General features: G+C 44.9%; 1 protein-coding gene across 3 annotated transcripts in view; it reads right to left on the reverse strand.

The window, feature by feature from the left end:
- The window catches only part of GMPR (guanosine monophosphate reductase), a 53,555-nt gene that overhangs the window by 8,076 nt on the left and 26,866 nt on the right, over nucleotides 1–18,613 (reverse strand). For all 3 annotated transcript variants that reach the window (XM_054817229.1, XM_054817227.1, XM_054817228.1), the window contains exons 7-8: nucleotides 13,339–13,381; nucleotides 6,917–7,076 (exon numbers count right to left, since the gene is read on the reverse strand). In XM_054817229.1, the coding sequence (XP_054673204.1) occupies nucleotides 6,917–7,076; nucleotides 13,339–13,381 (203 nt within the window). The remainder of the gene's footprint in view (nucleotides 1–6,916; nucleotides 7,077–13,338; nucleotides 13,382–18,613) is intronic.

Raw genomic sequence — 18,613 nt, forward strand, 5'->3', positions numbered from 1 at the left:
TGTGAACACTGTTCCCCCCACACCCTCTTTTTGGATGTAAATGAAGCCCTACAGCTACTGAACTCATGACCCTACTGGTACCTTCAACAGTGGTGTTAATTTTCACTTGTACAATCTTCATCATACGCTTTCATGCTAACGCACAGTGAGTAACTTGAACTGCCGTTACATTCTTCATTGTATGTTTTGAAGGGACAAGTCCTAAAATTTGTAGCAAGTATTCAAATTATGATGATGTTAACTCTGCTAGGGGTTCATAGAGGCAAGAGGTGGAGTTTGTAATGGGTAATTCAAACTGTTGGGGCTTTCTTGGTTATGTGTTTTGCAGAAACAAAGTGTGAAGCTTGTAATAAGCATGTGCTGAGATTGTTGTAATATTAACCTCCGTATTCTTGTCCACAGGGATGAGGGGGTGAAGTTTGTGATGAGTATATATTCAGGCTGTGTTAACATTAACCCCAGTCCCCAGGGGAAAGGGGTAGAGTTTATAACAGATAACATGTTGTCCAGACCGTGCTGATGAGTCCTGTCATCTGGTTCCCAGGGGAGAGTGGGTGGAATTTTAGTCAGCGTATGCACATGTTGGTGCACTATTAACTGCTGTAGTCTGGTCCAGGGTGGGGTCTGTGATGGGTATATAACCCAACTGTGATTTAACCCCTTTAACACAGTGCTCAGGATGGAGGAGTGACATTTTAGTAAGTGTACTGCTACAGCATTAATCCCTACTGTCTGGTCCAAAGGGAGGAAGAGGGGAGTTTATAACTGATGTACATTAAGATTGTGATGATGTTGAAAGAGTTCATAATGGATTAACATTCAAAGAGTTCTTTGATATGCACCTTGCAGAGGTGAGGAGATGCCATGACATGCCTGAGGAGCCATGCAGCTGGAGATGCACTCTCAAAAGGAGGTAGTCCATGCCAAAGGTGTGCACTCCCAAAGGGACTGTAGTCCTTGGGTGACCCATGCCAAAGCAGGGACAGACGCAAAGGGACTGTGGTCTGTGGACAACCCACAATGGAGCAGGCACAGTAAGACAGAGAAGTGGCAGACAGAAACCATCACCACAACGTCCTGTGCCACCCCTTTCCCCACTGAAGGAGTTGGGACAGACTGAGTGTGACCTGTGGTGAAAGTAAGGGGAGCTGTGACATAGCGAGGCGAGGAGAGGTGTCTGGCTTAAATGGAATCTGGAAAAGGGGCAGGAAAGGTGTTTACTTATGTGTCTGTTTAATTACCCAACAGTGATTAGAACTTTGTGTTAGTTGGCAATAAATTAAACTAAGTAAAAAGTCCCCAAGTTGAGACTGTTTTGCCAGCAATGAATGCCTGCACGCAGGCTATGCATGGATTACAAGAGGAGTGACAAAAGCTGGCATGCTGGGTAGAGAGCTGCATAAGCAAGTCAGCAGGAACTGCTGAGGGATTTGCATCTTTGACATCTCTCCCAGAGTTACGACCCAAAACTAACCCTTTCTCAGAAAAGAAAGATGAAGATGGAGCAAATGGGACTCCCAACAGCTGGGAAAGGTGTGCTTAGATGCTCTCAGCAGAGACTCTAAGTCTCTCCCTAGCCACCGAATGTGAATAGAAAGGGAGAACTATTTGCTTCAGACTTTTTGCACAGGGTTCAATCTGTGGTGTGCCCTGTAACTCCCGGCCAGCTCAAGGCTGCTGCTGCCATGGAGGGATGCGCACAGTGCGTGGGAATCCTGGCAGGGTGGATAAGGTGAAGCACACGTGATGGTGGTCTGTCAGCCCAGCAAAATGTGGGTCAGGATAAAGGGGTGAGGCTGCCCTGGCATGAGGCAACCTGAGGAGTGGAGCATTTAAGAAATAGCAGGAATTGGGGGCAGGCCTTCCAGGCTGTCATTTGGGATACAGAAAAAGACAGTAAGTAGCAGCCAGCTGCTGGTGCTATTCTGTTTCTGCAGCACAAATTCCACCCTACAGTCAGTATAAAGTGCCAACACCCAGCTTAGTAGCAGCTGTGAATTGCTGAGTGATCACAGTAGAACTGCAGCATTCACACAAAACCTGTGAAATCTCAAAAGGGTTAACAAAAGCAAATTGGCTCTAACTGAACAATACTGCGTGGGGTCTCTGTTCCTGCTTGCCTTATTTCTCTTCTCCCATAAAAGAAACTTAATAATTGCCTTTCAGAAATTCCCAGCTCTGATCCATGTGCCTTGTGGAAGAAGGTAAAAAATGTAAAAGAAAACCAATATATAAATGACATAAAAGTTATGAAACATGGTACACAGATTTCATACAAAATTAAATGGGATCAACTTGACATACTCACAAAAACAATTACTCTCATGACTTTATTCCCTGCTACAGCCATCTCACCTTACCTGTCAATTTTAATTTAACTGTTTGCTGGAGGCTCAGGTTCTCCAGCCAAAATGTCTAATTTTGAGAAGATGAAGTTAAGTGACAAGTAGTCTGATTCTGCAGGGAGCTGAGCACACTGAGCTTCCCACTGTGTGACTAAAACATTGTGAGTGCTCAGGCTCTTTTAAAGACAAAACAGCTTACTGGGCTGACTGATACAGACTTACAGCTGAGCTTTTCAAATGCATATAAAGAAGTCCCACTGGCTTGACCTGTTTGGGGTATCCAGCATTTAAGATGCTGACTTAGAACCCTTTTGGTTCAAGTTTGCCATAAGCTAAACTAGCAAGTGACTAAACTTCCTGTAACTTTTCCTATAAGAACAATTTAGAGCAAAACCTCACCCTCTTTGCAATCATCCCTTCAATGCCCAGCACATTTATAGTGCTGGGTAACCAACAGTTGCTATTTTTAAACCATGGTGACACTCATACTGGGACAGGCCAAGCAAGATCAAGACCAAGGTTGGTATGGGTAGCCAGCTCTGTGTCGTGGCTGCAACGTGAACAAGATGAGAATCAGCTCCTTCACAGTTAACAGCCAAGGCTTACAGATTTAATATTTGGAGCTGTTGTAGCTAGCAGTAGACTGGGGAACTCCTTCTATGTTATCTATTAGTGGCACAAAAAGGCAGTACTTCAACAGGAACCAAAAATTTCAGATTGTGCTTCCACTCCCTTGTTGCTGAGGTTTCAGAACTTGATCCCCTGGGGACTGTAAAATCAGGATATAAAGCAAAATACAGCTATGGATCAAGCAGAATTTGTATAGTATTGCCCACAAGGAATTGAAAGGGTCTGTCTAGACTGAGCCAAATTTTTATCTCATTTCTAAGGGGGACCAGTGTCAATTAATTCTCCTGCTGGCAGTAAATTTTGTTGCCAGATCACACGCACACCTAACTAGGTGGAGCAGAATTTAACAGCTGCCTTAGTCCTTGGCCCACTGGTACAGCTAGCTTTCTCAAACTTTTCCTGCAACTTTCACCAGCTCTGTGGTGACCAGACCCTAAACGACTATGCTGCACTGAGATCTACACTGCATGCTTGGGCTGCTCTGTGATCTCTCAGGGAGCTGCCATTAACTACATGCCTGACCAGCATCAGGCCTTTCCCACACTCCAGCTGACACAAGCACAGGGTAGCAAAGGACAGTAAGTTCAGATAAAAGGTTGCCACTATCTCTGTGTAACTGGCAGCCGCCACTTTTAAATTATGAGATAATTACTAGTGCTGTTCACTCAGACCATTTGTTCAGAGGCTTTGATGATAAGCAGATTCGCTGGGGGACAAAAAAACACCCCAAACCCGTACACTGCTTCTGTGAACCGGCAAATGAACTCAGACTGAATCAAAGCTCAGAGGTGCAGAGCACATCTTTCTGGTGCATCATTTCAGCTTGTCTGAGATGCAGATGTACTTTTGTGCAGCTCTTTCTTCTGCAAATAAACAGTTGTGCTTGAAAGCAAAAACACACTGAACCTGCAGTGCCAAAAGAGCCTTGCAGGTCAACCAGGTGGAAAGCCAGTCACGTGCGTTGCTCCCCTAAGCAATCCACTGGCTGTCCTCAGTGGAACCAGATGGCCTGCAGACAGTGGTGCTTTTAACTGGTACAGATGCAGCCCCGTATGAGATTTAAAAAAAAATCCCTTGCACATTGTTCACTAGCTTCTGATCTGAGTCCCAGAAAGAGGTACATGGGCTCAGGTAAAATACACTCCACTCAAGACAGACATGTACATCCTTCTCAGGCAGAAGGTAAACATATCCCTGCCCCCTTCTCATCCTAGTAGATGCAGAAAAATCCTGGCTTTAAAAATCTGCCAGGATACACATGTTCTCCTCAAACTACACTATCCACTGTATATTTTCGCTTGTTAAGAAATCTTTTTTCCTACATAAACAAATGCCCTTGGAAGTTGCGAAAACTCATCACAAGCTTTTTTGCCCTTGAAAAGCTCTTTACTATCATCTCTCCTCCCTATGTCCAACTGATTTTCTACTCTTCAGAAGTCTTCCTCAGAAAGTAGTACTAAACCAGACTGTGTCTAATAGGCACAGGCTATCGGATAAGTGCAGTGGCCACAAGCTCTCTGTTTCTCCATTTTCACATAGGCTTCTCTTTTAATGAGCCTGGGTTTTCTGCCAGACCAGGACAGCTAATGACTTTGTCTCCAGATTTCTCCTGCACAACGTTTACCGCTAGCATTCCTTCATCTCCATAATTATTACAGTCTCGGAGCTCATAATAATAGCAGGATTGAGTGCACCCTCAGCAAGTTAGCACTCGACACCAAGCCGAATGGTGTGGTTGACACACCTGAGGGACAGTATGCCATCCAGAGGGACCTGGACAAGCTCAAAAAGTGGGCCCATGTGATCCTCATGAGGTTCAACAAGGCCAAGTGCAAGGTCCTGCACATGGGTTGGGGCAACCTCCAGTATCAGTACCGGCTGAAGTATTAAAGGATTGAGAGCAGCCCCGAGAAGGACTTGGGGGTGTTGGTGGACAAGAAGCTCAACATGACCTGGCAATGTGCGCTTGCAGCCCAGAAAGCCAACCGTGTCCTGGGCTGCATCAAAAGACGCATGACCAGCAGGTAGAGGGAGGTGATCCTGCCCCTCTACTCTGCTCTTGTGAGACCCCACCTGGAGTACTGCGTCCAGCCCTGGGGTCCCCAGTACAAGACAGACATGGAGCTGTTGGAGCGAGTCCAGAGGAGGGCCACGAAGCTGCTCAGAGGGCTGGAGCACCCCTCCTATGAGGACAGGTCGAGAGAGTTGGAGTTGTTCAGCCCGGACAAGTGAAGGCTCCAGGGAGACCTTATAGCAGCTTTCCAGTACCTGAAAGGGGCTTATAAGAAAGATGGGGACAAGCTTTTTAGCAGGGCCTGTAGTGACAGGGCAAGTGGTAATGGTTTTAAGCTAAAACAGGGTAGATTCAGACTAGATAGAAGGAAGACGTTTTTTACAATGAGGGTGGTGAAACACTGGAATAGGTTGCCCAGAGAGATGGTAAATGCCCCACCCCTGGACACATTCAAGGTGAAGTTGGATGGGGCTCTGAGCAACCTCATCTAGCTGAAGATGTCCCTGCTTACTGCAGGGGGGGTTGGACTAGATGACCTCTTCCAATCCAAACTATTTTATGATCCTACGACTCTATGATTCAGGTCCAAGGAGACAGGTGTAAATGCTCTGAAGTACGCTGTGTCTTACCACTTTGTAAAGCACAAGGTGAACTAGTGCACATTTTCATGGTGCATTTTAACTCTTCAGAAGTGGCAGACAAAAGCCACCATAAAGGCCAATGTCGGGGTGGAGGACAGGAGGTGGGATCAAAGATGTTTTTGATCTAGCATGATGTTTGGGATTGTCGTGGTCTTATCAGGATGCCTGTGTGTCGAAGCTTTGTGGATCCCATTCTGCTTTACATTCTGCATTGTCACCTTCACAGCGCTGCAACTCTTACCCGTGGTAGCAGCTGGACACATTGGGAAAAACCCACATGCTGGAGTAGTTGTAGCAGACGAGGCCAACAGAACCCATCAATCCTGAATGTCTGGAACAGTAGGTAAGGTCATTGGCTCTGAAACTCTTACGAACAGCAGTTTACCAGATGGGACCAGAGCCTGAGTCTACCCCAACAGAGGAGAAGAATCAAAAGGGACCCCTAAATAAACCAGTGTATACTGTCAGACAGGAAACATTCTCTAATGAAGTCTACAAAACTTGTTGTCTAAGGGGAGTGACTATACCTGCCACTCAAAAGAGAAAAGACACAGAGGTTTTCTGGAGTCATCTGCTTTTTCAAAAAGTCAAAATTCTCAGCGCTTTCCAGAGTAAAATAGCAATGGACAAGAGATTCCTTTGCAAAGCCTGTCCTTTCCTCTACCCTGAGGATTTTAGCTCAAAACCCAAGCTCCTGCATGCTGCATGATTTGGGGCTACTCTGGTGCTCTGCTATCCAAAAAGGGGTGAGAAATCTGCAGGATTCTGCTGTCTAAAAAGGCTGCCCAACAAATGCAGGAGCAAGTCCTGGGGCTACCGCCTGTGACTGAGAGTGCTTGATTAATGAGGTCCTGGGCCTTCATTAGCGTTACAGCTGTAACTCAACTCTATACTGGGGAAACTCCAGCTGAGCTTTGCTGATTCACCAGGCGCCCACTTTTTGCAAACAGAAGGGAGCATGTGGGCCAGCTGGGAACCCATACACCAACAAGACACCCAACCTGGACAAGCAGAGAGCCAGAAACTAGTGCTGCAGTGACAGCACACTGCACCGGCTGCAATCGAGTGAACACAGTTGCTCTCAGCTAGCCACCCCCAGCTCCTTCTCCCTCTCTCCCCCTTGATGTCATCCCTCCCTCAGATCTGCTGCCATAAGTGTTGGTAACAGCTTCCTAAACGGGAATAGAGGCATGGGCCTGTTTCCAACAGATGCCTTTTGCACAATTCCGCTCCAGAAGTTACTGGATGGATGGCTCACTGCAATTGCTCCTGTGTGGAGTTCATACCTGTATTCAGCAACCCCTCCTGCATGCTTCTTCATGGCTGTATCAGAGCTCATTCCATAGAAGAGTTTCACCTTCTTGCCATTCTTTTCCATAATCTCTCCAGCACACTGGTCATGGCCTGCAAACATTCCTCCAAGCATGACAAAATCAGCACCGGCTCCTGTGATCAACAAAATGACAAGTAAGAAAGCAGGGGAGGGAGAAGAGGGTGAAAGACAAAGCAAGAACACAGTGGCCTCCAAAAACAATAACTAACCCTAAATAGTTTGATCCAGAGAATCCCCTCCTGTAACAGATGCAGCAAACTTGGAAGAAATGCTTTACTGAAGAACTGACACATGCAGAATTGTATTTCTCTGGTATTTAAAATGGAAAGAATGCTTTTCTGCTGTGATGACAAAGATATAGATTATTCTACTCCACCCCACACTATTTTCAAATTCAGTTTTAACCCTTTACTTCATAATCTGAGCACAGTTCCTTATTAACTACTATTGTGACTACAGTACTTGGAAGCCCTAATCACAGGGCTGGGACCTGTTGAGCTCAATGCTGTACAGAGAAGAGGACAACTCCTACTTCAAGACCTTTCTAGGCTACCAGCTGCGAGTGGAAATGTACCCTGCAGGAAGGCATATTCATGAATGTAATATACTCCTCCCAACATTGACAGAAAACAAGCAGATTTTTTACTGAAATGATGGATTTTTCAAGTCTATCAGCCATATGTGTTCAGTGTAGGCCTGGGTGATCCCTTGTCAAAGAGATCTGGATGGATCTGCATTTGGTTCCTGTTTAAAAACTCCGGGCCAAGGACCACCACTCCTGGGTTCTGTCGTTCTCAGCATGCACCACAAAGGAGGTCTAACCATTAGCTACAACTCCTAAATATGTTCCAGATACTGAATAACAACACTGAATACTCAATCTTGCCTATTCTGTCTGTCCATCTCCCCTGGCTTTGCAAATCATGAAATCAGTTCCACTGGGAGTAAGATCAGGAAGAAGGTTTTTGGAATCACTCTTGATTTTCTACTGTGATTTCCAATATTTCCAGCTGGGCTGGAACTATTCCACCAGCAGCTCCTCCTGTGATATTTTGGCATATCTAGTCTTGCTTGGAAAAGTTTGGCTTTTACTCTTTTATGAGCCTGTGGTGACCCATCCCTGAACCAAAGCATTTTCCTGTTCAGACTCTGCTTCTTCAGTGTGTATGTGTCAGAACAGGTCTCCTCTCTGCCCAGCTTCTTCCCAGAACTGGCAAAAGAACAGGGCTATAAACCTCACTTCATAGAAAGCAGATGAGCCTGAACTAACCCCACCCCATTATGAACATGTCCGAACTCTGGGGAGATCCCAGGCTAGGTAAGTCTGGCATTAGGATTTGCTCTGATCTCTGTCACTATCCAAACAATAGCACTGGACCTTAAAATCTGAAGAGTAAGTGAAATCATTATCAAATCTACTCAGCTTCGGCCATCTGTTTAAAAGCTCTGTAGACAAACCTGAATTTGGGAATATTTTGATCTTAGAATACATGACAACTGTGGAGTGTGCACTAGTTTATAAAAGCCAGTTCCCTCCCTCCACCCCTTTGCCAAAGAGCAGACCTAGCAGCAATGCCTAGGAGCAGAGCACCCAGCTGCTCTGCTGACCTCACCTCCCTTTGCCTGGTTGTTGTTTGAAAGGAACAGTATGTCCGTGGTAAAGCGATGTTAAAAATGAGGCTTGTGCAAAACTGTTGAGCACATCACAAGCAATATTTATAGCCAGGCACCCATTCAGGTGTCCTATCATGCCAACTACCTGGCAGATTTTTCCTGAGCTCTCTTGTTTCAGATGGCTGAGTTTTAAAGCCTCAGTTTGTCTCATGCCTGATACTACTATTAACCTGCCAAAAACAAAGGGAATGCTCATCCTTTAAGACATTCTCAATTACTGGTGGGGAACTCCTGTTGTTACCTGGCACAATCTTGCTCCACCTTTGCAAAAAATAAGTACCCTGGGAAATCGAGTTGATGTCTGCTTCATGGGTGGAAGAAAACAACATGAGGAAGGAGGGACAGATTTAGGGTCAAGGTTTCAGAAAGGGCATTTAAACAAGTCAAAGGCCTGCCAAAGGACACTCTGGACAATTTGCCAATATTATCCCCTGATCTCCAATTCTAGTCCTGTCTCTGGTTGTGGGTTTCACAGCCTCCAAATTATTAATGCAAAACAGTCACATGAAATCTATGCTTCAGAATCACAGAATTTTGGTTCCTGTGCACTTAAGTATCTATTTATTCTTTTTCTTTTGACTGCGTATTTTGGGAGGAAAGCAAATGTGTTTGAATTATAGAATTGAAACTCATCCAACTTGAATAACTTTTGCAAACTACAACATAATTCATCAAGCTCTTCCAGAAGAGGAGCTATCTTACAGCAGACGCAGCACGTCTAAACATTGGAATGACACATGCTTACTGCCCTGCAGCTCCAGGAATGACAAGCCCATATTAAATATACTTTTCCAGTGCTCTCCAGAACTTTCCACCCTGCTTCGGTGTTGCAAAGATATCTGAAAGTTTCAAGTCTGTTCCACTACTTTTCTACCAGTTAACATCCACCCAGGAGGCTGCAGTTTTTAGCATGGTCTTTCTTTACTTATGCATGGTTCTTTGTATGACCAGAAGCATTGGTGATGTTTGCAACACCCAGCTGCAGCCTTTCATTTTCAAGTACAGATAGACAGTGTGCCATTATTTCAGGTTGTGGGGGACCGGGAACACCTGGCAACAACCCCTGAGATAACACAGGATGTGATGAGGTACATTGCATACAAGCATCCCAGTAGCTCGCCCAGAGTTTGCTAAAGTCATCCTGTTTCTACACAATGCTACTTCAATGCACTGACTTCCCCCTTGAGGTCTACCCTGTATCTGGGCTGATTTTGCTCATTCACATTTCACAGTGCCTTCTCTTTCAAGCCATTACAGGATAGATGTGCTGATGCCAGCCCAATCTTGCAGCACTCAGAGAGTTCTGCTGGATCTGGATGGAGTCCCTCAGATGTCTTTTCTATGCCTGATAATACGAGTTACTGATAACCAGATTGACTCTGCACAAATTCAGCTAGAGTCAGCCTGGATTTGTAGCCTGGGCAGACCTCCAGGCAGATGAAGAGTAAGTTTGCCCAGACCACAGCTGGCTCTGGAATCAACGTTCACCTGTGCTCCAGCTGAGCCAGCGAGCCTTTGCGACAGCAGGTGTACACACACAGCTATTGAAAACAGGAAAAAAAAAAGCCAGCACGATCTGTCAGGTATATTTTGGAACCAGTATATGTCCCCAGTTGACTTTTCCACATGATTTTTCCTTCCCTTTCCTTCCCTGCTCCTGTATCTCTTCTCACCACTGCTGTAAGGAACAGCAGTATTGTGTTAAAGATGCTGGCGTAGGATTCAAAAGGCACATTCTGTTCCTGGCTGTGTCACAAAAATATATGTGACCCCAGGCAACTGAACTTAGTATTTCTGTGCTTTGACTTCTCATCTTTAAAAAAGGAGACAGCAGTGCCTCCCTGGGGCATTCTGAGAAATGTGTTCATGTTATCAGCCTTTCCAAGGGTGTAGTTATGTGAACCATCTAAGAGCCCAACACAAAGTTCTTTCATGCTTTCTCTCATTCCTACATCAAAACACCTCTTTTCTTCCTGATCAACCTACATCTTTTCTATCATCATCTCCAATACTCAGATGGCAGTGACACGTTCAGTTTGGCAAATCCATACCAGGTTCTGATCCAGCTGTTCCAGAATTCCAGCAGTCTCTCCCAAAGTTTCTGTCACTCACGGCATTTTTGTCCCTCACCTTCAGTGCTTCTCTGTTCCTTGCCTTTTTAAATAGGTTTCTATCTTGTTTCCCCTCCATCAAAACGCCCAATCTGCCTGACTCCTGACAGCAGTCAATGGTGTCACCCTCCACTTGTAAAGCTTCTCAGTATCTTCACCATGGTTCTTTACAATTCTTCACTTGCACTCAACTCTACTCCTCCTGTTCCCATGAACTTGCCTCCTCCAGTCACATCTTCAGCCATTTGTCAATGCTAGTCTTCACATCTGGGACTCCCTCTACACTTTTTATGATTCAAATGGCTGCTTTGTCAATGCTTTATAAAGAACACCTCAACTCCCTATCATGAAAACTTTACAATGATCCACCAAAAAGAGATAGTATAATCACTTTAACCAGAAGTTCTCTTTGGGTCTCTTGTCCATGCTTTGTCCAGGCCTCTATCCCCAGGTGAAATTGTACATCTGTGGGTTTTATCACCTGGTCTCTGCTATCTGATATATTTATGTAACTCCTCCCTGCCAAGAGGCTCTCAGCAAGCACAGAGGTTTGTGCTAGACAATCCATTATCAGTATTGAGGCTTTGGCTTGTAAATGTTGGGCATGGAGGCTATCTTCTACGTGGCTCACATAGCAAATCACCTCAACAGCATTCAATAAACACTGATAGTAATAACGTTATCTAGAAGCTTATATTGCCACCCACCTTTGACAAACGTGCACCTGGCTCCAGCTAGTCAGATGTCCACAGTGTGTCTACCTCAATTATACACAGCCAGATATGGTAAGTTTATTGCCTCAGGGTAATCTCTATCAGTTCCAGCCCTGTACCTGTGACACACAGGTCAGACTGATCTGTCTGGCCTACTGTCAGAGTAGAACTACTGCCTGTATAATCTCAGTTTTCTGATGCTCTTCTGTCCCAGGACAACCCACGACAGCCTTCAAATACCTACCACTGTGAATCCCAGCACCTCCTGACAATCAGCCAGAATCTGCCATTTCACAGGTTTCAGTCAAGTTTCTGTTCAGTTAGCCCAGAAACACTACAAGGACCCTTCAGACTTACTATAAACATCAAAAAGGAAAACATTTTAAACACTTTGAAGTTGCTTCCTGTTGTTCTAACTTCTGGAAATGCTCTTGTTGAAGAAAGACCTTTTCCACGGGCCAGGTTTCTGTGCAGCCAGCTGGGAATGCAGTGAGGTTGCAATCTCAGTTCACAGGCTCGCAAGGACAACGCCAGCAAGAACCGGGTGAGCTGCGGAGCCAAAGTCAGGCAGAACAAAGGCCTCACTGCAGGCGGTATGATGTCAGGGTGGGCTGGGCTGAGAGGTTGGGTGGTTTTTTAATACAATCTTGTTGTCAAAGAGGGTGGATGCTGCTGTTCAGCTATGTCAGAATCACCCAACTGGAAGTATCTATTCCCCACGTCACATCACTTGCTGGGTAACACAAGGGAGATGTGAAATCCTGTGACTGAGCAGATTCCTTGTTGGTAGCAATCACTCCATGGCTGTGCTTAAAATTCTCTAATTAAGCCTTCCTTGTCATCTGACCTGTCTAAAAAGAGGAGCTGTCTGCAAACTTAGAAGACAGATTTTGGTTTCAACCTTTCCTGGAGGCCCTGAGTTTATCTTGGCAGGTCTGTAATCTGAGTTTAGGCCTGCCCCTGCTTCCCATACGTCCAAAGCTTCCTGCCAAGCAGACATGCTGTATCATAATGTGCTATCTCTTGTACCATACCACCCTGAAATCCCAATGAGAGACTGTGCTGTTCCACTGTATTCTGAGTATTACCCCACTGTGACATCTCCAAAGGGTCCTGAATTTTGGCAGGCGGGGGGAGTGTCTTTAAATGTCCTCTCAGCCCAGGGTGCATTTAGCACCTAGTTCACATACGCTGCTGCAAAAAGATTATGGCTAAATGACAATCCTGACCTTGACACCCCACCCCCCCGATGTAACTTTCATGCCCAACAGAAAATACTCACAAATTATCTGTTGTATCAGCAAGAGCTGGTGCAATTCACTGAAGCTATTGGCATGAGAGCAAAATCTGTTAATTATTAACTTAGATGTTTTAGACATCTGCTCACCTCTAGGGGATACAGTATAAATAAAATCTCATCTCTTCAAGTGGACAGCTGATCCCAAGAACATCTCCAGGGATCTGGCCTGCCTTTTTGTTTTGTTCTTCTGTCCAACACACATTCCACCATCTCTTAGTCCATTCCAGGCTCAGGTCAGCCAGCTCTGGCAATGTTACAGGCATCTTTGAACCCTACTCAGAAGAAACCCTTATCAGTTTTCTTTGTATTACTGTCCCAGTGGCTGTATCCCATGCACACCTGGCAGATAGTTTCTAAATAGGACTTTGACCACTGTATGTTTTGCACTGCAGAATTTGGACTGTCTGGTCCAAAGAGCAAATTCACGTCTGGTGTATTAATTTCACTGGAATCACCCATGGGGATGAATGCAACCTATTGCTGATTACACATTCAGGGTCAAATTGACTTCTACACCACTGCTGACAGTGCTGGAGATACGCGGGGTGTAACGGGTGGCACCACAGGCTGTCCTTACCAAACGCTTTGGCGACATCTCCTGGGCAGCTGCATCCTCCATCCTGTGTAAAGAAAAGATGACAGTGAGTGCCAATGAGCTCACTCAGGGACCCAGTGAGCACTGGTGCTCTGCAACCTGCAGCAGAATGGCCCCTGCTCAGGAACAGTGTGTCAAGAGCTGACTGTGCACCATTGGTATGCATAATCTTGGCTGAGATTTTAGGGAATCCGTATTATCCTTTCTATTGCTTTCCTTCTTTAGGCTCATTTACTCTACCGTATAGTCTATTGATAATACCACCCGTAACAGCAGCAATGCAAATTCCTGACTGCAATTTCCTAAATCCCAGAAACTGCACAACAAAACCTCTGATGATCTGAATCATTCCCTACCATTTTAATGTAAGGCTGTGTGATGCAGAGGTACCACAAACCCCTACCTTAAACCACCAAAGACATTTAAAATAACTTTCTCAGCAGTTTACAATACATTAAAAGGTCACAGTGGGAGGGGTGAGGAAATATGCCATCAGCTATGTTGGATTTTGATCTGATAATCTCTACGCAAATTGGGTAATCTAATCTTTGGTAAGTGAAAATGAATCTCTCGTCGTACTCCTCACTGTTTGCTATGGCTTTGGTAAAGAAACAACAGCACTTTGAGATCTTTAGCATTTTAGACCTATGTGTTTCGGTTTCAGTGCAGAGCAAAGAAGTGGCTGATGAGGGGGTTTCAGTTGAGGGGAGCAAAGTTATGTATGTGTGATAGGGCCGTAAAAAAGGAATGGCACTTACATAGCAGAGCTCATAATGTGCTACGGTTCTTTAGGTTTTTTTAAAGGTCTGAGCATCAGATGAAAGATCCTTCTACTCTACACAGTCATTGTACCAAGAAGGCTCCCCATTGCTTTGATGATCAGGGTCCCTTGCAGACTGCTGACAGCTTTCCTCTTTTGAAGCTACTCCCCAGACTGTATGGTTACTCCATTTTGTTTCACCTCCCTACTGGCAGAAATGCATGCCTGTGTGTGACCTGTGGCTGAGCACAGCCAGACACCCCCACCATCAGCCATTTTAGAGCTGGCATTCGCAAGTAGCTGGCAGTGGGGCTGAGCGTTAGAACCTCTCTGTGCGCAGAAAAGGATTCAGACACAAACTGAACAGGTGGATCCAAAAGTCAGTGGCTTTTCAAAGGCCAAACAGCACCTGGTAGAACTTTAAAGGCTTTTACTCCATTTGCTGATAACCTCCAGTACATTATGCCTTTTGTTGAGCTAGACACTCTTGCTGTCAGCTCCAGAAAGGAGTGCTGGGCTAACAGCTGAATCTCTCTCTCTCCTCTTAAGGGCTCTGCTTGTGCAATTTTTTTCCCTCTGACAAGTTTGTCAGAGCCTGGAGGAGGGTGTGAGTGTATGTGCATGTGTCAGGGGAGGAAGAGCCAAGGTAGAAAGAGGGGTCTAATAATCTTCAAAGAGTAGTATCAGGAATTTGCCTGACTCTTACTGTCTGACTAAGACAGGCTGGCTATGAATGCTCTCAGGTACATGGGTTTCAGTCTGTTCTTGTTGGGTGGCTCAGTGTCTGACCTTTATAATTAACCCAGTAGTGCCAGTGATGGAGGCTTTATGCTTTCGGAAGTACCATGGGGATGGGGGCCTTAGTGTGTAATCATTAATCACCGGCTTCAAAAAATATCACTTTGAATGTCACCAAATTACAAAATGCTGAGCAGATAAAACACTTTCCCAAAAGCTCATGAGTTACCATTTAAGATAAAAGGAACCGATGATGATTCACAGCACTTCTTTATCTGTAGATGTCTCCACTTACTTCACATAAGCAGGTAAATTTAATGATTCACAGAAAGGGAAACAAAAAGGGGATGTACTAAGCAGTTATGCCAGAAGATGCTATATAATAAAGCTATATGCATTAAACCACTTAATTCCATGTGAAAAATCAAGCGCTCTGTTTAGAAAGTAAGACTGTGCTTCTGCAACTTCGTCTGGGAAGCTTCCCCTTGCAGTTCAGCTGTCCCAACAGGGGCCTCACTCTGGACTCAGAATGACTTGTAGAACTGATGGGCTTCAGTCACGGAGCTTGTTGCAGGCTCAGCCTCTACCTCAGAGCCCTGGGGAAATGTATCTGTACAAATCCCCCTGTGAATTCAGGAGAACTGGCATTATTCTGAAGTAAGCCTACTGGAAAGGGTGGCCATGGTGCCTGTAGAGGGCATGATTCTGAGACAACTGGGTGCTAAGCTGAAGGAGAAGGGAAAACAGCTTTCCAGTCAACAGAATTATTTTAACGTGGCTAAAATAATGTTATTTTGCCCAGTCTTGTTCTCTGAACAGATAAACCATTTTACAATAACAAAATTTAGCCTGAGGAAAAGAAATACAATACAGAAAATCAGTATGAACTGGTTGAATATTTAATATTACATGCAACTTATAATAAGTTTATAACTATGATTTATATGTTTCAAGCAACCTTTATAATAAACTGTAGAACCAGCCCTTCCTACAGTATCAACAAACAGATAGTTATTTATTATGCACAAGATATATAAAGTATGTGGCATATACAGCAGTAGAAACAATACATATGGTGCTTTATTCTGAACTACATAAGCTGGGCATATTTATGTATGGAAAGTGTTCTGTGTGGAGGAAGAGATGGTATGGCAGTAGCTGGGTGAAGAACCCCTTAGTCATCCTTTTCACTGAATGTTGGTGGCCCATCACCCAGGCAGGGTGACGGGGAAATAGGTATCTCTATCAAGTGATAGCCAAATGAGAGAGGACACATGCAAGGCTGCTTTCCATTCCCCACATTGCTGGCTTACTAGATTATGTGACTGCCTCTCTATCCAGCAGAGTAGTTCTCTGACCTACAAGAAACAGAAACTTTATCTCAAGTAGGGCGTTTCTGAAGGAGCTCTCCTGCTAAATGCCCCCTTTGCTGTAAATCACTGCTGCACTTTCTCAAGGCCAATGGATTAGCAAGAATGAAAATTGAGACTATTGGCTCCCAGACAAATAGCACAGGATAGGAACAGTGCCTAATCTTAGACAGGGTTTCCTCTCTTCTTTCAGTGAGTCATGAAAGATTCATTTCTGAGGTGAGCTTTGAGTCTTAAAGATAATTTAGCATGAGGAAAAGTAACTGGTGCAATTTCACCTCCCCTTTCTCTGTGTAAGTGACTCTAGAGAGACACCAGGTGTTCACTTGGACTACCATGTTTGCCTAAAAATTGTCACCTTGTCAATGTATCAGCTCCAAAAATCAAACATGATCACTTCAGTAATACAAACATTTAAAATCCCAATCTGCCATCCTAACAGAGCTACTGCAGAACAGGCTTCAAGTGTGCTGTGTTCCTTGCAGTGCCTGTACTGTGCTCAGTACTGTCACTTTCTCGTTCTGTGAGTGGGACTTCTTTCCCTTCATACGTAAGCTGAGCCAACGTAACAAGAAAGAGGAGCAATTTGATGAAGATGTTGAAGTACATCCACAAGACAGAAGTGGATGCAAGAAAGTGCCCCAAGGGACTAACCCATATCACACTATCAGCTATAATCTACATGAAGATAGCTGGTAGGCTTTGAATCTTTTCACATCCTTCCTGCTACTTCTCTATCAATATAACAAAAACCTGCTGGATATATTTTCTCCTGCTTAATTGATGTAGACAGTTGTTGTAATACTCTGCCTTTAGAGGTCTCCTTTGGCTCAGGCAGGGTGAGCCCCTTCCTGAATCTGCATAATGACAGTAGTGAGACATTTTGAGGGATGCCATGTATACTTATTGCCACTAGACCCACTTACATACTTGGGCCCCATATGGTGTTTTTCCCTCAGGAGGATACTTCTCTTCTGTGACACTAGTGCCAGAGCTCTGGCAATGACCATGCAGTCCAGCCTTTTCTTTCCCTAATAAACACACCAATACGTATCTGAATGCTGCAGAATTCAGGCATAATATCCTCGCCCTGGCTTTAGTCTCCTTAGCTTGGGCGACAGACTTGAGTTGCAGTGGTGTTAGAGACCCCAGTTATAGCTGAAGTTAATTCTCTTGGCCCAGATGTTGTGGCAGACAGGTATTAAATAACCCTCCTATATTCACCCTGTAATGGTGAGGGGTTAAAAAGTGTGGGCTTACTGAAGCCAACATGACCTAAGCAGGTCAGGAACTGATCCATCCCCAAAGCAGGAAAGGAGGGGACGAATACTACAGAACCATCTCATTTTTCAACACTGTAAATACACACTCCCTGTGTTCTGGTAAAATCAGGATAATAACGTTGTTCTGAGGGTTGCTAGCAGAAAATGATTATTGCAAAACTAGGATGGGTCTCTGAGCACCACTGCTAGGATGACACCTATAGTTATCCAGCCTTCATATTAATGAGTCAGTCTTTCATGCTCTATTGCACACATGTTCTGCTGTCCACTATAGACACAAACATTTGTAATACTGCCAAAGTCATAAAATCACACTCTGCTTTTCTTTTTTTCTGCAAAATTAATATAGGGGAGCCATGGAGAGGAGGGAATGCATATGCGTTAACCATAAAGAGCAAGAGAGATCCGACTGTAACTCATACTTGGTTTCCTGCTCCATTATACACGCAGCTCCAAGAAACACAGTCAAACCCTTTGCCCATCCGCAGTCTGTTTGTCCTCCTCTCCCCTCCTTACTCAACAACACAACACACCCACTTCCTCACATTCCACGTCCACACTAGTCACAACTGGGTCAAATAAATCAGGGCCTTCCAGTGATTTCACTTGGCAGTAGATCTAAAATTCAGTTTGTGGTCTGTTGCAGGAGACTTCTGTCTGTGAGGGTACCTGTGAGTACAGCAGGGTGGCTAGCCCCTATGCCTTCCTGATTACCAGCTGCCTCACAGAGAGTCTGCAGAGACTGTGCAACCCTGACAGTCAGGGGCACACTGACTGGCTGGATGTGCCGAAGCACACGGGACCTTTGGGTGCTGTAGGCTGCAGTCTAGCTCAGTCTGAGGCCATGTTTACAGAGCTACTTTTTTCTACGTGAGGTAAATCTGGTCTGGCTGGTAGAGTGGAAGCTGCCATTAGCAGGCAATACAGATACATGCTCTTTTTTCTCCACAGGCTCATTATTTCCCCAGAGTTTTGTGAGAACACGTGCCAGCTTTGCTCAACAGAGCCACCTCTGGAACACTCCCGCCCCTGCACAAAGAGCTCTGTGAAGATGCTATCTGAATCAATCCAGCTACTAGAGCACAGACAGGCTCACATTGCTTTAT

This window comes from Grus americana, chromosome 2 (genome assembly GCF_028858705.1).
Source record: "Grus americana isolate bGruAme1 chromosome 2, bGruAme1.mat, whole genome shotgun sequence".
NCBI classification, from domain to species: Eukaryota; Metazoa; Chordata; class Aves; order Gruiformes; family Gruidae; genus Grus; species Grus americana.